General features: G+C 44.0%; 1 protein-coding gene across 4 annotated transcripts in view; it reads left to right on the plus strand.

Annotated features, from left to right (window-relative positions):
* The window catches only part of PRRX1 (paired related homeobox 1), an 82029-nt gene that overhangs the window by 35183 nt on the left and 22224 nt on the right, over positions 1-24622 (plus strand). For all 4 annotated transcript variants that reach the window (XM_081194529.1, XM_081194527.1, XM_081194528.1 and 1 more), the window contains exon 2: positions 23325-23500. In XM_081194529.1, coding sequence (XP_081050655.1) covers positions 23325-23500 — 176 coding nt within the window. The remainder of the gene's footprint in view (positions 1-23324; positions 23501-24622) is intronic.

The raw sequence follows: 24622 nt of genomic DNA on the forward strand, positions 1-24622 counted from the left end.
AAAATAAATAAATAAATGGAAAGTAATTTACGCTGTAGCATCCTCCACATGTCTACTCATAAATAACTCCTGCTGCAGTCAAGGAGATTTACGACCCACGAAGTTCTACTAGGGGTTTGGAACATCCCACTTCCCGGGACCACATACCCTCAGAAGTGCCATGTCAGGGGGGCCCTGGCAGTGGTAGATGGAGCCAGAGGTAGTTAGGGTCAAATTCGACTGGACTTAACTGTCCAGGCTCCTTTACCATCACCCAAATCCTTCCATCCATTTCTCAGTCTAATTAAATAAGTTGTTTCTGGTCATCACAGGAGTGTTTAGAGTTGAAACGTTTGCTGTTGCAAACTTTATAAAATGATGAAACAGGAACTGACCTTTACACAAAACTGTGGACCTCTTACTACAATTGTACTGAGCAGGGCAGCTGCCCTAAATTTCAATTTTCTGCCAGTGTTTCCCTGAACTACCTCCCTCTATGAAGCCACTTCCTACTGCCAGGAAAAGGGTTTTCTGCTGTAGTTAACAACATGATTTGAAATCATGTCGTAGGTTTTAAATACTGTCTGTCTGTCTGTCTGTCTGTCTGTCTGTCTCTCTCTCTCTCTCTCTGTGTGTGTGTGTGTGTGTGTACACGCTAATTGCCATGGGGGGGCACTGGGAGATTTTCACCAGTATTTCAACTTGGGAGGGAAGCTGTGAATCTCCATGTTCCATGTGATGCATTGCTTAGGATAATGTATCCCTCCTAAAAAACATGGTGTTTTTAAAAAATCCTCAATGTGATTGGAAATCACACCATCATGTAATGTGTACTTAGGTCCTAAGTGTGTGGGGTTGGGGATGGAATGTCGCACAATGATCTTTACTGCTTAGTGAAGGAACCCTGTGGAGATTTCAGTATCCCACCAAGGAAGGAGGTAAAACAGAAAGGAGCTGTCCAATGAAACTAGTTGCTCCAGTTTGGCTATGAGCTGCTTTCTCTACATCTCAGGGCAAACTCCAGCAGAGGAGGAAAATCATAAAGTTCTCTCTCACACACACAGGAAAGAGAGAGAGACAGAGAAGAGGACATATTTATAGTCTTCCCCCATTCAAGCATTCCATTGATTTCACTCCATCTTGCTGCTTTTTCAAAGCTATTTTTGGCCTTCTTGGCAAGGAATGTCAGGGTTTTGTTTTCCAATTAAACAGATTCACACCCTCCAGGCCTTAAGTAGCTTTGCTATTTCTGTCTGTCATGGATAGTGAGAAATGGCAATCTCAAGCCAGTCACAAGTACATCTACAGATGTTCAACAGTTGTACGGGTACCCCATGGAAATACAGGAAGCAGGATCTCCATGGTGAGCTGTTTCTGGACTCTTCAATAAAACCTTTTATAGTAAAAAGTGCTGGAAGAGAGAGGGAACTTGGCTCTTCCCTTCTTGCCTGTCTCCACAGGTTTCTAGGATCTGAAGCAAACACAATACTCAGCCCTTCCACTTTTTCTTCTCTCCTGCCCTTTGATACATAATCATCTCCAAATACTCTGAGCATGACCATTTCATTTAGCTTGGAGGTAGTCACCCCAGCCTTCAAAGTCTATTAGAAAACAAGGCTGAAAACAGACACAATATATTCCCAGCAGCAGGGTGTTTTGGAAGAATTATCGTTGTTTTTACTCCAATGTTTCCTCTCCAGGGTTGAGGAAAGAAAGAAAGAAAGAAAGAAAGAAAGAAAGAAAGAAAGAAAGAAAGAAAGAAAGAGTTCTGCATGGTGCTGGTTGGCTAGCAACCCTGTTGCCATTACAAAATCTCCTCCTAAAAAAGAAAGTTTCCTTTTATTATTGTCATAATCAGCACCATCAAGACAAGCAAATAAGTTGTTCTCATACATATGACATTTAAAAACACACAACATCAACAACAAAGAATGAGAATGCAGGTTCAGCTATTAGTCTTCACTAATGCAAGTTTGTTGGCTGAGTTAGCATTTGATTCACTGGTATGCACATCTGACATTTCAACTGTGAAGTTTGGAGTGTTGGAGAAAAGCAAATATATTTCCTTCTCTGAAGCTTCTAGTAAATGCATGTGTTACTTTAAACCACCAGAGGGCAATCCTTGTGTAGCAATCGAGCCAACACTTGTTTGTAAGCCTCTGTCTAAGTTAACTCCACCCCTCGAAGCTGAGCCATTTTGTTTATTGTTCTCTTCCAACTTGTTGAGACAAGATGTCTGCTGTTGCTTTCATTACTATTCACCCTGTAAATATTTCCTGCATGAATAAAGCCTTTGAACTCTATAAATTGTAAGTGATTATTCTGATCTAATTCACTCAAGCTGCAAGGTCTGTTAACATGGTGAAAGCCAAGTTCACACCAAGCCAGAGGGATCCCTTTTTTGGCTCAGATTTTATACTATTTCTGCCTTCTCACAACTCTTCACTTAGTACAAATAGTGACTGTTTTTTATCGTAACAGAAAAGGCATGTAACTGAAATCTTGCATTGATGTGCACATTACACTAAAAAATGATACATGCTTTTGAGTTGTGGTTCAGGTGATGTTTTGTTTGTAGGTGTAAGATGTTGGCTTGCAACTGATAGGCTTTGACCCACAATTTACTTAATTTGAGTTGTGCTGGTGATACTAGGTTAATCTTACGGAGACTGAAGGAGATAGAGAAAGCATAACAACAAAAAAGAAGACAAATCGAAAGGGGAAAAGGATGAATCTACACAGACAGAAAGATAGATGGAGTAAAATGTATAGTATCTGATTAAAAAAATAAAATTGGATTCCAAGTTCCTGGTTGGAGCGTAGGAAGTTCTGGAAATAGAAAGGTTGGTGTAAGAGAAGGCAAGCTATTGAGTTGCAAAGTTGTTGTTGTTGCTGGAAACCTACCCAGGAAGACTTTTGTGTTACCCAGTCAAGTATCTGCTGATCAAGCAGGAGATATCGCAGTACATTTTGTATCGTTCTCTTGGATTAATTCAACAACAATTCTCTATGCTTTAGTCATTGTTTTTTTAATTCCTGTGCTTGTGTCCCTTTCCTGCCTTATGCCTCCCTAATAAAAATCTTGGGGAGTTCCGCAACCTCCATTTGTGGTAGCAAGCCAAAAGATATCACACTGACATCCAACAGGCACTTGTGTAGATCCAAGTCTGCCATGGAAATGAACAGAGACAAATTATTCTGCTGCTTGAACTTGGCCTTCAGAAACGGGACATGGTGTTGCAGTTTCTTTGAGGCCAGGTTTCACTAAGGTCATGGTCTGCTGTGAGACTCTTGCCACTGGTTCCTTTCAAATGTAAATTGCAGAGCTTCCCAGATGACTGAAACCCATCTCAGCAATTTGTTTGTGGACTTGCAACAACTCTTGAACTCGTTACCCTCACACGACCATCCTGTTATCAAATACCTGTGTTGCTAGTGACTAAGAGACTGAGCTTTTGTACCAAGGTGTTCGCAGCTCAAAAACTCACCCCAGTCATGAATTCACCAGGTGGCTTCTGCAGTATATGACTATATGCAATATGACGTACAACCTCAAAGGGTTGTTGTGGATCCGCGAGCTGCTGAGATAATGTATCTGAAGCACTCTGAGCATTCTTAACTGCTGTATAAATGTTGAGCGCGTATTAGTATAAGGCCACTCATTTCGCAGGCTGTACATGTTATTCTCACATAAATCAACGTGGGAATGACAAATGTACAGCATGTGTAACTAATGAACTTATCCCATTATTTGTTTCATTTAGAGTGCTTAAGAGCTCCTTTGGTTTGAAAGATGAAAGGGAACCCTAGTTGTATAACATGTAACAAATTAAAATCTCTCTGGAGGAGAGACTAACCATGAGACATTCAATTTTCCGTCCTAAATTAACTGCCTGATGCCAAACACATTATAGCTTATGAGTGTGTGAAGGTACATAATACCATTTTTTGAAGTCAAAGGCAAATTTGCTGCCAATAATACGCAGAGCTTTTGAAAGGCTGTAATTCCTCATTTAACCAATGCCAGTTGCAAGTACTTGGTGCTAAGGAATAATCCCTCCATGCCAAATAAAATACAGAGTAAGTCTGTGGTGCAGTTGTCAGCATATTGTTAGTTACAGGCTGAGTGACAGAAAGCATTCGGCAGGGAAGATAAATGTCTCCAAGTTGCCTGCCAAGTTCACTGAAAAGGGCCTTTTCTTCGACATTCTTTTTGGGGTGGAAAAATCTTTCCTGTTTTCATTCCCCCAGCAAACATTTAATGAGCTGTGTTTTACAAACCCATTAGAAGGGCTGTCTTAAACTGGCCCTAAGGCATTTGAAACATCTCTCTTTCTGTCCTGATCTATGTCACAAACTATTGAAAATGATACATTTTTCACAGGGAGAGTGTAAGCAACATCTGGCTATTACAGACCGTAAGAACAGCAGGGCCAGGTTAGACCGAAGGTCAATCTAGTCCAGTGGTAAGCAAGCTAAGGCCCATGGGCCACAAGTGGTCCACGGGGGTCGTTTAACCGGCCCATGAGCCACCCCCGAACCAAGCTGCCCGCTTGGCAAGTCCCAGCGCACTGTGCTAAACTGGCACAGCGCGGCATGGGGACTTCCTTCCATGGGACTGGAAATCGTGTCTGCACATGCGCAAATGCAGGAAATCACATGTGCGTAGATGCCGGAAATCGCGGGCATGCTTGCTCAGGTATGCACATGATCTGGCCCATGGAGGGATCTCTGCTGGAGTGAACCGGCCCAGGCGAGGTAAATCTTGCTGACCCCTGATCTAGTCATTTGGATGCTTGCAGGAAGTCTGTAAGGAGAACATGAAGCCAAGCTGTTGTTTGCACTCAGCACCGGGCATTCAGTGCTATATTGTCACTGAACATTGAGGCTCTGCTTGACTTGGACTACTGCAATGCGCTCTACGTGGGGCTACCTTTGAAGGTGACCCAGAAACTGCAACTAATCCAGAATGCAACAGCTAGACTAGTGACTGGGAGTGGCCGCCGAGACCATATAACACCGGTCTTGAAAGACCTACATTGGCTCCCAGTACGTTTCCAGGTACAATTCAAAGTGTTGGTGCTGACCTTTAAAGCCCTAAACGGCCTCGGCCCAGTATACCTGAAGGAGCATCTCCACCCCCATCGTTCTGCCCAGACACTGAGGTCCAGCTCCAAGGGCCTTCTGGCGATTCCCTCACTGCGAGAAACCAAGTTACAGGGAACCAGGCAGAGGGCCTTCTCGGTAGTGGCACCTGGCCTTTGGAACGCCCTCCACCAAAGAGAACAACAACTACCAGACTTTTAGAAGACATCTGAAGGCAGCCCTGTTTAGGGAAGCTTTTAATGTTTGATGTATTACGGTATTTTAATATTTTGTTGGAAGCCACCCAGAGTGGCTGGGGTAGCCCAGCCAGATGGGCGGGGTATAAATAATATATTATTATTATTATTATTATTATTATTATTATTATTATTATTATTATTATTGACTGTCATGTCCAGTAACCAATGATAGACTGATCTAATAGCTCCCTTAAAAGTCAGCAGAGCCAGAAACCATTGCCACTCCATGTGGCATTTTGTACATGTTTATCCCATTGCCATCTGTTTTTTTAAAAAACTAAAAAGCTCTACATGTCTTAGATCCCCATCCCCCGCAACATTTCCTATTTATAGACACATCTGCCATTATTGTGCGGGAATTGATAGTATCACAAGGGTAAAGAATATATCCACACTTATTTGTTTTGTTTCTGCAACACAGCTGTAAAATGACCATAAAAGTTTAGGACAACAACAACAACAACAACAACTTCAGCATATCACATTTTGCTTTGTCACAGTGCCATTCCTCCGAGGAACGCTTCATATCCCCAGTATTTTGATAACTCTAGGTTACATAGGAGCCAACTTCTAGGGGCTGAGGTCCATTCGCCCTTCCCCATAAAATATTTGAGAGGGCCAGGCCTTGCCAAAGCTGATAGGCATTGCCATTCAAATGGTGTACACATTGCCCATCAATTGATCACATTCTCATGTGATCAGTTATGCAGGTGAGGGCTTATCTGCCCCCAATATTTTATTCAAGGCACCCCTCCTAGGTTATCAACTAATTTATTAAAAAAGCCAATATCAAACACTATTTATGTAATAACAAGATACAGTATGAGAACAGAGAATAAGGGCAAAACCGCATTAGAGATGGTTGCACTAGGCCAGGGGTCAGCAAACTTTTTCAGCAGGGGGCCGGTCCACCGTCCCTCAGATCTTGTGGGGGGGGGGCAGACTATATTTTGAAGGGGAAAAAAATATGAACGAATTCCTATGCCCCACAAATAACCCAGAGATGCCTTTTAAATAAAAGGACACATTCTCCTCGTGTAAAAACATGCTGATTCCTGGACCGTCCGTGGGACGGATTGAGAAGGCAATTGGGCTGCATCTGCCCCCCAGGCCTTAGTTTGCCTACCCATGTACTAGGCCGAGACATGTTTCAAAAACTTTCTTAGAATTTCACAAGGTGTGTTGTTTTGCTTTAAGTTGTCCTGCCCAAATAGTCTCTCTGAGCTGTCCCAGTAGAGAAGGGAGGAAGATGAGATACACCAGTAAGGAGTTTTCCTGACGCAAACGTAGGGAGATCTAGATTGGGAGGGCATAAATTATTATGCAAAAGCATCTATATTTGTACTGTTTTCCAGTGTGTGAGTGAGCTGTTACACAATAAGTCCTTTCCCTCTTCATCCTCTAATAGCTTTCCTTTCAAAACAATACTTTTAATTTTAGGCAATAACTGGAAACCCTTTCTTTTAATTTCTAGGCCCAGAATCATCTTGATCTGGGGCCAGTGTGGTACAAGAACTTAGGGCAAAAAAGTTCAGTCTTCTTGTTCTAGGTTAACCACGACACTTGGCAATTCAACAGGTCCATACGTTATTTTTCCTAAGTTTAGAAATGTGCTACAGGAATATGTAAAGGGACCCCTGACCACTAGGTCCAGTCGTGACCAACTCTGGGGTTGCTGCGCTCATCTCGCTTTATTGGCTGAGGGAGCCGGCGTACAGCTTCCGGGTCACGTGGCCAGCATGACTAAGCCGCTTCTGGCGAACCAGAGCAGCGCACGGAAATGCCGTTTACCTTCCCGCTGGAGTGGTACCTATTTATCTACTTGGACTGCGTGCTTTTGAACTGCTAGGTTGGCAGGAGATAGGAATATGTAGACAAGAGTAATTTTGTTTTATGACTTTGAAACCCATAGCTAAAAACAATGAGAGAAGGAAGAGAATTGAGAGAGAGAATTGGGATTGCAACAAGTTTCAAGTGAGAATATCGGTTATTGTTTCAGCCAGAATCTGGACCTCTGTGTTCTTGACCAGGGGAATATGAGAGTGTGGGGATAGGTTTGTTGGACGTTCCCAGCTAGTTGAGAAAACAAGGACACCCAGGACACTCATGAATCTGAGAGGAAAGCAAAAGCTTGAAATTTTCATCACAGATTTATAGTTTTATTGTGCTTGTACATCAGAGAAGGGAATTTTTCTGATACCAACAAGATACACCCCAAATACCACCCAGTTCTGTTCTCCCTGCTGCTGCCACTACTTCCAGTAGTGCCGATCTTTTGGTGCAGAAGGATGGGCTCCATGCCAATGGGCACAGAGTTGGGGGCTGGGGCTTCCAGGCCTTGGGATGTGTGAATTGAAGTTTCGGGTTTTCAGTCTCCTCCTCAGGGTAATCCAGGGAAAGGAGTAAACAAGGAGTCGGAAATGTGAGGGTGCAGGCTATGTTCTGCTTGGGCTGGAAATATTTTGCTTCTCTCTCTCTCCTGCCTCTGCAGTGTCCCTCATGTTCTCCCTGAGGCAGGGCCGGCCCACCCATGAGGCGAGGTGAGGCAACTGCCTTGGGTGGCAGGATCCACATGAGCAGCAGATCCGGCCTCCAATGAATGCATTGCCCACTGAGAGCTGAGGCTCGCTTCTTGGAGGCTGGATCTGCTGTAGCTCCCCCCTCAATGCCACCTCTTCAGTGGCCACCTGGAGAATAGGAGTCACTGCTTTCCTCCACATCCTTGTTGCTGATGTACGGTAGATCTTTATTCCGCCCTCATTCCCAATGTAGATCTTCACTTACCTCTTCTTCCCTGGCAGAGAGGGGCGCCATTTTGTGGTTTGCCCTGGTCCTTACTCTTCCAGGTCTCCTTTCTGCAATAATATTACATCTCTCCACCCTGCAATTGGTGGTTCCCATCAGAATTCTTATAGACCCCCCTTTCTTTTTTAAAATACATTTTTCCTTTAAGAATAACGTGTGCTCCCTGACTCCAGCACACTGAAAAATCTTTTTGTGCATTTGTTTCTCCCTTCATTCCCTTTGAATTGTATGGTAAGCTAGGAGAAACTGTTGCAATAAGGAGCTACGAGGTTTGTCATCTCCCCTCATTTATTTCTCAGTTCTTAAGCTACCAGCACTCTTATCAGGGCTAATGCTTTTATTCTTCCACAGAAAAGGCATTACACAGGCATAAAAACCCACACAATTCTGCAGTATATATGTGATTCAATGGAAAGATATCCAGGGAACAGATTAGAAGACGATTGCTTTTTCCAATGAATTGGTCACCAAAAGTTGGTTTGTTTATTTTTTAATGGTATGGATCACTCAGACCGGGAGGGAGATCTGTATGTAGAGTGCAAGAGCTTGAAGCCCTTGTGTGGAAATGGTAGATGAAAAGCAGATATAAATTCAATGTCAGTTTCTTAATCCTCACTATCTGTGGTGATGTTTGGCCCTTCTGCAAGGTGGCAAGATGCAGTTATATCATAGAGGGAACTATCCATCTGTGAAGTGCCACAAAGAGATGTGTGCATGCCAACTTCTGCTATGGAAATTAATGGGACTCAGAATGTGCACTGCTTTGACTGGATGATGCCCCCACTTTTTACACTGAAATTATTCCTCAGTTGTTTGTGGAATTGCATAGATAAAACACAGACCAATCTCAACAGTACTAATATTATGAGCCATTCTGAAAATAGTCATACTAAAGGGGAACATATAAATCTATGAAATAAATGAAACATACAAATTAAATTAAATTAATACAAATAATAATTACTCCATCTATTTTTCTACAGGGAATTATGTTTTAAACAGCAGTCTTTGGAAACGTATATTACTCATCCTTGAGATTTAGAATCTCAAGATGGTCATTAGATTTCTGGCAGGAACCCAGGAACAATACGTTCCAAATATTCGTCATACCAAAAGGTTAAGAGATGTGAGATGTGAGTGTATTAGCTAAATGTGAAATCCATTTGTTGTTCATGATGGGTTAAAGTTTCCATCTCTGGGGTAACATTCCAGAGAAAGTGCTTTGCAAAGCCTCTGTTTGCTTACTCCCAAGGAATTACATTGACTTCAAAAAGATGTTAAGTTTCACTCCAGTCTTACTCATCTGTACAGAACTTCTTAGATTGCAATGCTGGAGTAATGAATGTTTGCCGCGCCACAATAATGTGCCATGTTACTTGGACACAGCAGTTGCTGTGCTCTCTCCCAGTGGTTTCCAACTTTTCCGAGTCCACAGCTCCCTCGACCGACCACATTCTTTCTGCGGCTCCCCTGTGGAAACCACTTACCCTGGACTTCCAGTAAAGGACGTGCATAAGCGGGGATTTTCCCGTTCTGCCCCTGCCCCATTCTGCCCCGCCCCTTTTCAGCGCCATTTTTGACACTTGAGTAAGTGGAAGCATATGTGTTGATGGGAACCCAAACAATGCCATGGCTCTGTGGGAATGAGCTGATGCACTCCACATGGCAGCCCCAGCCTGCCTTCCCCAAAATTAGCGTGCACATGGTTTTGGGGAACTTACTTGCTGGCACACACATCAATAAACCAATGGTTGTGGTATATTCTGATAGCCTCACTTGCCAATTGATCTGCTCAGTCTACAACCACTGGACCAACCACTATTTGGTGTGTTGGCAGTGGCAGTGGTGGCAGGGGGCAACCTTAACATTTGACTCAAATCATCCAGGATTAGTTGTGGTCTTGACCTTGGACTGTCATTAATTCCTGCCTCTGAGAGAAAAAACGGCTTTCATATCTGTGGAGGGCTTCATGTTCAGGTTTGGCTTGGCTTTCGCCACTAGCTGACATGATTAATTTTCATATCTACGTATTTTTTATTTCTTTCTGGAATTTACACTTTCCAAATTCACTCAGTATTCGATCAATATTGAGGTCTCTGAATAATCCCTTTACCAACTGCCATGTGACTTTCGCCTCTCCTCAATGTGATTGATTGATTGATTGCATTTATTTCCCTTCATTTTTCTCCACGGTGCTCAAGGTGGTTTACATGGTCCTACCCCCTCCTCTCTTAATCCCCACAACCACCCTGTGAGGTAGGTTAAGATGAGAGCGAGGGACTAGCCCAAGGTCACCCAATGAGCTTCAGGGTCAAGTGGGGATTTGAACCCTGGTCCAGGTCATGACACAATTATGCTAGAAGTTTCCCTCCCTTCCAAGTGCCAACTGATAAAGCCAATTGATTTTGTTCAGAAGGAAGCCCGTCCAGTTCCGTGGGGCTTATTATGTCTGAGTTAGTGTACTGAAATGTGTGTAAGATTGCAGCCTTAGGCGTAGTCATATCCAGTGCTTTTTTTCCTTAAAAAAATGTTTAGGGGTACTCTCATTTTGACTCAAGAAAACCACAATTTTATGGTTCAGATCGGGGAAAATAAATATAGCAAATTGACAAAAGTACAGTCGTACCTTGGAAGTAAAACGGAATCCGTTCTGGAAATCCGTTTGACTTCCAAAACGTTTGGAAACCAAATCGCAGCTTCTGATTGGCTGCAGGAAGCTCCTGCAGCCAATCAGAGGCTGTGGAAACCCCGTCGGACGTTCAGGTTCCAAAAGAACGTTTGCAAACCAGAACAATCACTTCCTGGTTTGCGGCGTTCGGGAGCCAAAACGTCCGAGTTCCAGGGCGTTTGGGATTCAAGGTACGACTGTACAAAGATTCACAAAATGTTTAGGGGTTTGCGTACCCCTGCGTCCCCCCAGAAAAAAAAGCACTGATCCTACCCATTGACACCAGGCTAATAATCTCTGCATAGCTCAGTCACCCTTCAAACTTCAGAGAGCTATTTTGGGACTAGTCAAACGATTTCCAAGTGTCCTTGACTCCAGATTGCAGATGTGGGAGGGGGGAACAGGAGACCTTGGCAGCCAAGGGCCAAGAAGCAGAACGGTCTCCATCTAGTCTCAGAACTATTTATCTGAAAATGGCAAGGCCATTAAGCTGCAGGAAAGCAACAAATAGGATTTTGCCCTGAACGCTCTAATTTCAAAGAAACCATAGAGATCCACCATACCAGCACGAGATGAAAGAGTCTTTATTCTTCATCCGTGGAATGTGTTGAGCTGCTTGTCTGCATTGAAAGACTAATGGAGCCTGGAATGCTATAAGCAGTCTCAGGTTGTGTTGTTATTGGATCTCGTGCCTTCATTTCTTGAGTCCTAGTCAAGACAGATTTTGCCAAAGGGACCCATAAAGCATATTAGTGGTTCAGAGCTCACTTTCTAAATGAAAATCCGCTTACGGTTCCAACAAGATCTTGGTATTATCTTGGGAACCTGCCTCATTTAAGCAAATAAGATTCATTTCTGTTCTTTTATATAATAAGAGTGTTGCCTTTGGTGGCCTGACCCTTTGCTCCAGCTCGTATTTATGTCTTTCATTACCCTGTAACACCCAATCAGCGCTGGTGAATTACAGCATTGCTGCTCTCTTCCTGGCTATTTGCAGAGTTGGCAAGGAAGGTGATCTGTAGCCAAACATTCTTGCGTTTGTGAACTGAGCATTTGAATGACATACAGATGGAATCTTTATTAAAATGAGATTTTGTTTTTGTGTTTATCTGCGAATCCAGCTGGCAATGGCATCCCAAAGACTGCTTTCTGTATGACACATGCAAGTCCCTGGTGGTTCCTACAAAACAAGTCAAAATGAAATTCCAGCTACAGTTAACCCAGGTCTAAGCAATAAGGGAACATCCCAAAAGCAGATCTAGGATGAAATGACTAAAGGCATTTCTTCTTCTTTGACGATCCCTCATAGCCAAGTAAGATTGTCTTCTATGAACACAGTCTTAACTGGGAGTCCGTAAGTGACTGTGGAGGCCAATTCTGTATCCACACATCCTTCCACAGTGGGGACATTGGTTTCCAGGCAGGAGTTGATCACGGTGGGGATTTGCCAAACGTGCCTTCCTCTTAGCACGTTTCTCCCTTGCGTCCTGAGTTCGAGTGTCTTCAAAGCCCATGACTCCTTTGGTAAAGGCTGTTCTTCAATTGGAGCACTCGCAGGCCAGTGTTTCCCAGTTGTCAGTGTTTATACTACATTTTTTAGATTTGCCTTGGGACAGTCTTTAAACCTCTTTTGTTGACCACCAGCATTACGCTTTCCATTTTTAAGTTGGGGGTAGAGTAGTTGCTTTGGAAGACGATAATCAGACATCCACACAACATGACCAGTCCAACGAAGTTGATGTTGAAGAATCATTGCTACAACACTGGTGATCTTTGCTTCTTCCAGTACACTGATATTAGTTTGCCTGTCTTCCCAAGTGATGTGTAAAATTTTTTGGAGACACCGTTGATGGAATCTTTCGAGGAGTTGGAGATGGCGTTTATAAGTGGTCCATGTTTCACAAGCATATAGTAAGGTTGGTAGTACAATAGCTTTGTAAACAAGCATTTTGGTTTCCATGGATTAATTTAGTCATGCGCCTGTCAGGTTTAGCCGCAAAATCTGGTAGTACCTGTCATAGGATGACTGGATAGAAAATCTATATACAAGACAGGGCTCTCATCTTAAGGTTTTTAAGCCTTTTAACTAAATAATCAGTTAACTGATTGATTAAATAAATGTACATATTACCAAAACCTGAATATAGGGACCTGTTCAAGTTACTGTCAATCTTGTAGCTATTAAAAGCACAGGAGCCCTGCCAGAAAAAAGTTGGCAGCTCAGCTGGATAATTTTGCTTGGCAATTAATCATTTCCACCCATTATGATCTGAAATTATGACTTGACGTGGTTGCCCCCCACCCCCACCCCTCAGCCGAAGCTTGATTAGCATTATGTGTCCCTCGACTTTGCTTCCATGCTGCATCTTAAGCCTTGCTTTTCTACAGAGATTTCCTTCTGGGTTATGAGGTCACCGTGTTCCCAGAATGTCATAATTTATTTGCGCGCATCTTGCAGATTGTAAAATCATGTGTGCAGTATTCCCCAGAATTCTTTATATGCTCTATACTTCAGGTTTTATAACGGCTTTAATAGGAATGGGATGCTGCCCCATGGAAAATTGTGACGACCACAACAATTGCCGCAAAGGAGGAAGCTATGGGAGGAAACTCGCTGGGTGAAGGAATTTAACAGATCTTTCTGTAGTTTGTGAGTGAATCTTTTCAGGCACAGCGTTGCACATCTGGACTTTGACCGTGACCAACTGCCAGATTCCTCTCAGTTCATCCCCACTCCACTCTCATATTGCTGCTTTTATCATATCTCTGTCACAGCAGCTTGCCCTAGCGTTAAAACAGCCAATAAATCAAGGGCATCCTTCTGGAAGCAGGGGCACCGTGTTCAGTCCTGTGATGTGGGATCAGCCATGTGGATCATCTGGTGCAGAGTGATGGGCCAGCAGAGGTAGGCAGCTGTAGTGAGCATATGGGATGCCACAGTGGGGCTTTGTGAACAGCCCTTAGACGCCCATGGTGGCATGTTCCATGCACTCGCTAGTCTCTCCATCTGTCCGTCTATCACTGCCTGTGAACCAAACCTCATTTGCCCAAATCAGCCTAAGTTAGAATTTATATTAAAGAAGAAAAAATGGGATGTCATATGTATACAAGAAACACATATATCCAAAACACATGTAAGGGTGTTAAAAAATACGAGACTAGGACAGGAATATATAGCATCTGGACCGGAAAGAAAGAGGGGAGTGGTCATCTATGTAAATACAGTGTTGAAATCTCAAATGTTATTCCAAGATGATGAAGGTAGAGTACTTGGAGTAGAAATACAAACAAAAGAAGGGAAAATCATAGTGGTGGGAATACGTATATGCTCTGAATAGTAAAAAAGATGATTTTTAAAAGAAAATTGGAAGAGAGATTATGGGATAATGTGGACGAAAATATAGTAATTATGGGAGATTTTAATGGCGTGACATCGATAGAAATGGACAGAACACAAAGAGACAAAATGTCGACTTCAGGTAGATTACCACTCGCCTTTTTCCACTTACGGTAATTGAGAATTTTAACAAAAAATCCAAGTGCTAAAGACATAACCCATTACTCGGAGGCGAAAAAATCTGGGGGACGAATCAATATGGCTATCAAAAAAGTTGATGTTGAGTTTAGAAAAAGCAGAGATACTAAATAGATTGATATCAGCCTAAATGATACAAATGACTTTGTTGCAACCTGAATAAAGCATGCAAGATTTTGCAAAAGAGGGAAACTGCATTATAATGATCAAGGAACACACAAAGAACAACTAGGTTTATAGCCAGCCGTTTCTAGTAGTTACAGAGTCTTTTTTTTCATTTCCTGGGGCAAAGGAAGCACATTCATTTTGTAATGTCTGCTGGGGGGCAGGCGATTTTACAGGGAAAGAGCAATGTCCTTTTTATATTTTATTTATGATTTTCAGTTTTATACATTTCAATATTTTACAATCATTTTAACATTTCAAAGCTCGACTTCCTTCCCCCTCTTTCTGCGGTTCCTTCAATTTATTTTTAATGTTTTCTTCATATCCAAGTTGACTTAATTTGACCATTTATTCATCTACTTTAAATACATACGCTTATAAAACCACAGGTTATTACAATAATCCTGCCAATGTTCTTATCTGTAAATATTCCATGAACCATTTCCATTGTTTTATAAAAAGTTTGTTATCTTGATTTCTTATTTTTGCGATAAGTTTAGCCATCTCTGCATACAGAAATGTTAAGTTTGGGTTACAAACTTAATTTGTTCTGGAGGTCCGTTCTTAACCCGAAACTGTTCTTAACCTGAGGCACGCTTTTGCTAATGGGGCCTCTTGCTGCTGCTGAACTGCTGGCACGCAATTTCCATTCTCATCCTGGGGCAAAGTTCTCAACCCAAGGAACTACTTCTGGGTTAGCGGAGTTTGTAACCCGAAGTGTTTGTAACCCAAAGCGTTTGTAACCTGAGGTACCACTGTATTCCATAAATTGGGAAAGAGCAACATCTGTATCTACAAAAAGCAAACTATCCACTGCTCCCCCAACATTCATGCCATTTTGAAAGATGCATCCATCTCCGCCTCCCTTTTTCTTACAGAACTTTTAAAAGAGTTAATCTTGTGAAAAAGTGTACTCGAGATTTTTTTCAGAGCAAACAGAGCACTGTTCCTAATCCGTGAAAAAATATCCTAAATTGACAGCAAGAAAAGTGAATGTCAGTGCTTCTGACAAAACCATTAGGTCCAGTCGTGGCCGACTCTGTGGTTGCGGCGCTCATCTCGCTTTATTGGCCGAGCTTCCGGGTCATGTGGCCAGCATGACTAAGCCGCTTCTGGCGAACCAGAGCAGCGCACGGAAACGCCGTTTACCTTCCCGCCAGAGCGGTACCTATTTATCTACTTGCTCTCTGACGTGCTTTCGAACTGCTAGATTGGCAGGAGTAGGGACTGAGCAACGGGCGCTTACCCCGTCGCGGGATTCGAACTGCTGACCTTCTGATCGGCAAGTCCTAGGCTCTGTGGTTTAACCCACAGCGCCACCCACGTCCCACACAAATCAACAGAGGGGTCCACAAATAGCAACACCAGAGGAAACCTGAGGTTCCAGCAAAGCCTGTTTTTGGGGAGCCTTTGGCCTTCTCAATGCTGTTGAACTACAACTCCCATCAGCCCCAGCAGGCATGGCCAATGGCCAGAGATGATGGGACCTGTAGTTCAGAAATGAAGTTTTCCCACCCTTGATTTGGAAGTTAGATTCATCAGTAAATAAGTCCTTGAACTGCTGCATCACTCCCCAACTTCCGGATACCTGTAAAATTTTTCCTGGGATAATCTTTATTACCCTCTTTGCTGGTATGGTGACACGCCAGTCTTAGCAACGTCAAAAGGTTCTGTTACACCTAGCTGGAAGTGTTCCAATATTCTCAACCATTTTCTGTATTTTTCCTCCCATCTCACAAGTCACACTCTGCCCTACCTGATAAAGTCAAATTTTGAAATGATCATTTTCAAAATAAAATAAAATCCAATCAAAGTTTAAGAAAACCGCAAATAAATGTGTGAAGATCTATCAAAGGTTTGTTGGCATGTCTTGGGAAGTGATAACATTGTGTGGTGGTCGGATTCAAGTCCCTTAGAATGTGAAAGCCACCATTTCAATGAAATTATTCTTTTTTTAAATATAATTTTTCATTATTTTTTTAACATATCACTTTCAACAATAGTTAAACATACTGTTACATCTTATACAATTTTTTGACTTCCATCAATCACATCTGAAAATTTTCCAAACTATTCACTTAATATACATTTCTTACTTTCACTATTACCTTTAAGTCTCATAACTAATATCTCTATTCTTTCTTTACCTTGCAATATTTCATATATTTCTCCTTACAAAACTTCTTGTAGTCCTACTAGTGCAATTGGTTGATTACAGTTGCTCTTCAAATAGGTCATATATTTCTTCCAATTATTCTAGCTGAGTGGGTTTACTCTACAGTGGAGCTGAGCGGCATAGGCAGTGTCAGATGTAAGGTAAAGGTACTGACCATTAGGTCCAGTCGTGGAGATGGGTTGCGGCGCTCATCTCGCTTTATTGGCTGAGGGAGCCGGCGTACAGCTTCCGGGTCATGTGGCCAGCATGACCAAGCCACTTCAGGCGAACCAGAGCAGCGCACGGAAACACCGTTTACCTTCCCGCCAGAGTGGTACCTATTTATCTACTTGCACCTTGATGTGCTTCCAAACTGCTAGGTTGGCAGGAGCTGGGACAGAGCAACAGGAGCTCACCCCGTCGCGGGGATTCGAACCGCCGACCTTCTGATTGGCAAGTCCTAGGCTCTGTGGTTTAACCCACAGCGCCACCCGTGTCCCAGTGTCCGATGTACAGGGAAACAAGCAGCTGGCTTACATAATGTGCCTAGTTGCTTGCCTTCTTAGTCAAACTTTCTCCCTTAGAGCTATTCCCCTCCCAGAGAGAGTATCCATGTGAAAAATTCTAACAGGAAAGGAAAGGAATGCCACCCAAACGATTTTCAAACACTTCCATTCACTCCAGCAATGTTGATGATGAAAGTAAAAAAAAAATGTCTGGAAAAATCAACTGTGGTAGTTTTATTAGATTAAAAGACTAAACACTTGCATGAACTGTATAATTTTCGTATTTTATTTAGCAGCTTGCAGAACATGTCACTGCAGTTTGAAACTTGGATTTGACTTGCGGGTATGAAACGGATGCCAAGGACAAATGTCCCATTTGCCTAATAGATGAGACACCTCTCTGCTAGCAAATGTGGGGCCAATTGACTATATTTTGCTTCTTAGTAATTTCTTTCAGTCGCATAAGGCTTTGATCAGTTCAGGGATCTGTGCCTTTTTAACATGATACTTTCCCCAGAAGCTGCAGTTGATTTAATTTTTTTTTTAAACAAAGCTTATTAACAGCTGGAGAATTTGGGCAACTCTTCCAAGGCAAGCATTCTCTGTGTTTTTTAAATTTATTTTCATCCCTCTGCTGTCTTCCTCTTAGGAAGAATTTGAAAACTCAATTCAGCAAAAGACAACCTGAGACTTACAGAGTATGATTCAAGACCAAACTAGACATGACACCAAATCTGCATTTTTGCATTTAACATGCAGGTGTTTTTTCTTGTTTCGTTTTTTAAAACTGCAAATTTCATCAGTGGCAGAATCTGGGCTGGGTGGCTGATGGCAGGATGAGAACAGGCATGGAGAATAAATTTAACCCCTTCCTCCTCTGCTTTGGTCCTGAAGAAAATTCTTCCTCTGAATCTAGTACAGTGGTACCTCAGGTTACAGACGCTTCAGGTTACAGACTCCGCTAACCAAGAAATAATACCTCGGGTTAAGAACTTCGCTTCAGGATGAGAACAGAAATCGCGCGGCAGCAGCAGGAGGCCCCACTAGCTAAAGTGGTATCTCAGGTTAAGAACAGTTTCAGGTTAAGAACGGACCTCTGGAACGAATTAAGTTCTTAACCAGAGGTACCACTGTATTTGCATTGGTTAGGAAACTTTCCAAGTCAAAAGCCTTGGGTTGAACCCATATTTTCCAGGTAAAGAATCTTGCATGATAAGACTGGGAAGGAAAGTCACTGCCAGTCTGAGTACACAGTACTGAACAAGAAAGAACCAGTTACATTTATATAAGACTATTTCACATGTTGCATGCACCAAAATTCCCAGGTGTTACAGCAAGATGTACAGTATAGCTACGAGCCAGGAAATGCTATTTGAGACTGATAACCCACAACGACGTGCTTTGATATCTGCTCTCAGTTGACTGACAAACAGAAGAATGAATGAGCAATGGGATTCTGCTTTCCCACTGAGATCAGCTGGTTTCTGTATCAGAGAGCCTTTTTTTTCTTTCAAAGGTAAAGTAAAGGACCCCTGACCGTTAGGTCCAGTTGCAAATGACTCTGGGATTGTGGCACTCATCTCGCTTTACAGGCCAAGGGAGCCGGCTGTGACGTTAACATATGAGAGGGCTGGAGGTGAAATAGTTAAACAAGTTACCCAATCAGAACCCAGAGGGGTGGAGTCAGAGGGACTATAAAACCAGCTCTGGGAGGGGCAAAGGGAAGAGTTCGTTGGGTGTTGGGTGGTTGGTTGGAGTGGGAGTGAATTGGGATAGAGGCTGTGGGTAGGTTGAGTTAGTGTAGCGAAATAAGCTGAGTCAGGAACAGTTAGGAACTAGGAAGACAAGTAAATATCTGAGAGGTGGTTTAGTGAGTGAGAGCAGGTAGTGGAAGTTATAGGTCTGGATAGGCACCCCATGATTGTAATTGACCAATACCGTTTATGAAACCACATGCTTGCTAAACTGCAATAAATAAACAGAAGTTTATGTTCTAATTTAACCCTGACTGGACTTAGTATTGTACCAGGTAGGGCCTGGGTGGTGGCAGCGAGAAATAAAGTGGTGGCACAGGGATCAATAGACGGTGAAACGTCAGGAGACCCTGTGTGATCGCCACACTGGCGTTTATCCGCAGACAGCTTCCGGGTCATGTGGCCAGCATGACTAACCTGCTTCTGGCAAAACCAGAGCAGCGCACAGAAACGCCGTTTACCTTCCCGCCGGAGTGGTACCTATTTATCTACTTGCACGTTTTGGCGTGCTTTTGAACTGCTATGTTGGCAGGAGCTGGGATCGAGCAACGGGAGCTCACCCCGTCGCGGGGATTCGAACAGCCGACCTTCCAATCGGCAAGCCCTAGGCTCTGTGGTTTAGACCACAGCGCCACCTGCATCTCAACAGAATAAGAAATTAACTATGGGAGGTGGGGAAGCAAAGGCACTTGCTTAAATAAGCGCCACATATATATATTTACCACTACCTTTTTGTGTCTTAATTCTTGCCCTCTCTAGGCATTCTCCCCTGTCATAAATGTTCCTGGTTCCTTATGTCAGACTACAGTACACAAAGCATGAGTATCCAAGAAAATAGCAATGATGTTGCTCAGAGTATAAAATCTGGCTTTCAGTGCATTCCTCATGACTTCTATGGGCAAATCTACAATGCAGTCATGGGTGAGAAATTAGCCATGGGAGAGAGAATGGACAGAGGGAAAAGGAGCAGAGTGGAGAGGAAGGTGTTGAGAATTCCGTTCCACCTTAAGGAACAGACATGGGATTGTTACGTGTCACATGTCTGTTTACATTCCAGCACAGTATGCTGGGAACTTCTGTTGTGTGTATAGCTTTTGCTTTAGCTGTTCTCTCTGAGACAACATGACAGAGAGATGACATGTTTATTTGTCCTGATTTATGATTAATAAATCTGTAGTTGTAGTATCCTTCCCCAAGCCTCACGCCCATTCTGTGTGCGCAGTTTGATCTGCTGATAGTGTGCCCTGGCTGAGTAAGCCCGGGTCGCTGATTTATGTCGGAGCAGAGGTGATGGTCTTTGCACAGGGCCGCTGGAAGGAGATGGCCCAGCCGGGGCTAGCCAGCTGGCCTCCCGGCCCTTTGCATGCCCACAGAAGGTTCAAGCTGACACAATGACGTGAAAAATCAGCCAAATCTTAGGCTGCATTACTGGCCTGTTGAGTTGTTGGCATCCATCTATCTCAAAAGACAATGGAGTGCACCTCCAAGGGTGATGTCAAACCAATGGGCTATCAGCACTGAAGTGACCTCCCTGGGGCACAAGCCTGGGCAGTATGTATTGTTGGGAAACTGTGTATATGCAGCTACTCACACAGAGTCAATTAAGGTTTGGCAGACAGCCAGAAGGTCATGTGAAGGAGTTAGTCTGCCTGGTGATAACAGAGGCATGGAGACAGCTCCCTGATTGGTCAAGCTCTCTCAAGGGAGTGATAATTAATGGCCTACTAACTGGAATGTGTTAGTTCAGTGTTTGGAGTTCAGTGTTCAGAGTTCTGTGTCAGTGTAGGAGTTGTGAGTCGTGTATAGGAGAGTAAGCTAAATACAGTGGTGCCTCGCAAGACAAAAATAATCCGTTCCGCGAGTCTCTTCGTCTTGCGGTTTTTTCGTCTTGTGAAGCAAGCCCATTAGCGGCTTAGCGGATTAGCGCTATTAGCGGATTAGTGGGCTTAGCGGATCAGCTGATAAGCGGCTTAGCGGATCAGCTGATAAGCGGCTTAGCGGATCAACTGATAAGCGGCTTAGCGGATCAGCTGTTAGGCGGCTTAGCGGCTTAGGATCAGCTGATAAGCGGCTTAGTGGCTTGGGAAAAAAAGGGGGGGAGGAAAAAAACCCTGCAGGAACTCGCAAGACATTTTCATCTTGCGAAGCAAGCCCATAGGAAATTCGTTTTGCGAAGCACCTCCAAAATGGAAAACCCTTTCGTCTAGCGGGTTTTCCGTCTTGCGAGGCATTCGTCTTGCGGGGCACCACTGTATCCATGTTCTGTTCCTGTAAATAGTCCACTGTATATAATAAACACCTAACTACAAGTTCCTGGTTCCTGCTTCATCTATCCTGTCTGCAGCCAAGTCGCCAATTGCTTCCGTGGATTCGGCGTGTACTCTGCTAGGTCTGGCTAAGGTCCTGCAACTAGTCAGAAAGTTGCAAAACATCAATAGGTTTTGCCAATATGTATGGAGATCCTGGGCTGCCCAGATGACAAGACTCTTGGCCTGGCTGATGTGGTCCAAAGGAAAGCAGAGCAATACGTTTGGCACCAGCTTGGCTGCAGTCAGGGAACATGCAAAAAGCAGAGAGCAAAAAGTTCTGCAGTACATAGAATCATAGAGTTGGAAGAGACCACAAGGGCCATCGAGTCCAACCCCCTGCCAAGCAGGAAACACCATCAGAGCACTCCTGACATATGGTTGTCCAGCCTCTGCTTAAAGACCTCCAAAGTAGGAGACTCCACCACACTCCTTGGCAGCAAATTCCACTGTCGAACAGCTCTTACTGTCAGGAAGTTCTTCCTAATGTTTAGGTGGAATCTTCTTTCTTGTAGTTTGGATCCATTGCTCCGTGTCCACTTCTCTGGAGCAGCAGAAAACAACCTTTCTCCCTCCTCTATGTGACATCCTTTTATATATTTGAACATGGCTATCATATCACCCCTTAACCTCCTCTTCTCCAGGCTAAACATGCCCAGCTCCCTTAGCCGTTCCTCATAAGGCATCATTTCCAGGCCTTTGAGCATTTTGGTTGTCCTCCTCTGGACACATTCCAGAGCAGCGTGGTTGAAGTCTAACCAATGGTTAGACTTCTGGTTGAAGTCTAACCATTTTTTAATGACGTCAGCTTTGGTGGAGACAGTAGCGGAGAAAGGTGTGTGTGGAGGGGGCGGGCCGCCTCGGGTGTCATTCCTGAGGGGGGGTTTGACACCCCCCCCGGGCAGATCGCTGCTGGGCCAATAGGGATGCCCATAGGAACGGGAAATGTGACTCCCATAGAGATGGGGTGCGCCGTGGGGCCTCAGCCGCCCTACAGCTGGGGGGGGGGGGAGGCAGCGGGCGGACAGTGGATGGGATGGGGCGCGCGGTGCCCATAGGGATGGGCTCTCCCTATGGGCGCCATGGGCGGTTCGCGCCACCCCAGGTGCCCGAGAGGCTTCCCCTGCAGCTGGGTGGAGAATAGCCTGCTTCATGAGATACATGTGTTGCCCCAAGTTGGTAGAAATAGCTATACAGGGTTGTGGGGGCAGAACATTGAAAGCAGTGAGGTTAGAGGGCAATGCAAAAAGTCCAGCCTGTAATAGGAGAGGCCTAGGACTCTCATACCTACGGGACCGCCTCTCCTGGTACGCCCCACAGAGGACCTTAAGGTCCATATATAGCAACACCCTAGAGGTCCCGGGCCCTAAGGAAATTAGATTAGCCTCAACCAGAGCCAGGGCCTTTTCAACTCTGGCTCCGGCCTGGTGGAACGCTCTGTCTCTTGAGACAGGGCCTGTAAGACAGAGTTGTTCCACCTGGCCTTTGGATTAGAATCAGTTTGATTTCCTCCCCCTCTTTCTTTTTCCTTTCTCCTCCTATGAAGAGATTGCCCCCTAATGTTTTAATGTTGTATCTTAATCTTTTAAATTGTATTTTAATCAACTTGTTTTTATAATTGGTTGTTAGCCACCCTGAGCCCGGTCTTGGCTGGGGAGGGCAGGGTATAATTATAATTATATTATTATAATTATTATTATTATTAATGCCATTGCTGCAGTGTCCATTCAATATGCAATTGCCTTCCCAATGCTAGGATACTTAACAAATGTAGAGAAAGTTACAGGTAGGTAGCCGTGTTGGTCTGCCGTAGACGAAATAAAATAAAATAATAATTAAAAAATTCCTTCCAGTAGCACCTTAGAGACCAACTAAGTTAGTTATTGGTATGAGCTTTTGTGTGCATGCACACATCTTCAGATACCAGAAATAAAGAAAGCTGTAGAGAAATAAAGAGCTGTTGTCTCTATTCAAGCCACAGGTGAATGTATTTAAATAGAAGTAATTAAGAGGGATGATGAATCTTCTTCTCCCAATGAAGACAGACCTCTTGACCTGTAAAATCCCCTCCAGGATAACCATCTTCTCTGCTCTCTGCTTTGCCAGGTGACCAGCTAAATTCTGAAGAGAAGAAGAAGAGAAAGCAGAGAAGGAACCGAACTACCTTCAACAGCAGTCAGCTGCAGGCCCTGGAGAGAGTTTTTGAGCGGACACACTATCCGGATGCCTTTGTACGAGAAGACCTTGCACGCCGGGTCAACCTCACTGAAGCCAGGGTCCAGGTAATTAATCTTGCCTTGATCGCAACACACATGACCCAAGAGATAGCTTATCAGGGCGATAGGCTATAGGAACAGTTGTGGCGACATAGATAAAGAACCCTCATGGGGATGCTGTTAATAACTGCAAATATTTTGCATTTAATTTAGTACCGTATTTGAACAATCTCATATATGTGTTAAGGAGAGGATAAGGCTGTCTATTGGTACCAGCTGCAATGCCTCCACTCTTGGAAGCACCGTGTCTCCAAATACCAGTTTCTGAGAATCAGAAGAGGGAAGAGAGGATGTGGTACCCAGGTCCTGCTTTGGGGCTTCCTAGAGGCATCTGATTGGCTGCTGGAAGAAAAAGATGCTGGACTGTGTGTGCCTTTGATCCGTTCTAGTAGGGCTCTTCTACTGGCAACTGAGGGCTCATCATCACTTGTCCCATGCCTAGAAAGCACAGCCTAGAAAGTAGAATACGAAGTGGGGGGCGGAGGGGTTGGTATGTACTGGGTGCCACTCTGGGGGTGACAAGGTGGCCCCTGCCTCCCCCCAGCTGTAGAGCGACTGAGGGCACACACAGTCAGTATGGGCGCTGCTCTCGCGGCGTCTGTATGGGCTGCCTCTCGCATGGCGACTGTATGGGATGCCGCACATGCGCAGTCTGTACAGACGTCGCACATGTATCACCGGGCAGTTTGCCCTGCCCCTCGGTGTCACACCCCAGGTGCCGGAGAGGGTTCCTCCACCACAGCCGAGAAGTTTTCTGTTTTCCCCCGGGAAACCTGCTAGTTACTGCTGAATTTGAGAAAATGCCAGTTCACTGGAAACCCAATGGACATTTACTCTGATTCAGCGGCAAAAAGCGGCTTTCCCCAGGGGAAGGGGAAGTGTGGACAAGCCCTGAGCTACAGATACGGCAATTTAGAAAAGAAAGGATAAAAATAATTCTAGTTTCTCTGCTCAAGGTTGCTATTGATGGTAATTTTCTGGGTTTGCTTTAAAACTGGACTGTGAGGCTGGAAAGTAACATATCTGATGGATCTTATTCTTCCCTGTCTTCCTTCCTTCCTTCCTTCCTTCCTTCCTTCCTTCCTTCCTTCCTTCCTTCCTTTCTTTCTTTCTTTTTTCTCCCTCCCT

This window comes from Podarcis bocagei, assembly GCF_964188305.1.
Source record: "Podarcis bocagei genome assembly, chromosome: 5".
NCBI classification, from domain to species: Eukaryota; Metazoa; Chordata; class Lepidosauria; order Squamata; family Lacertidae; genus Podarcis; species Podarcis bocagei.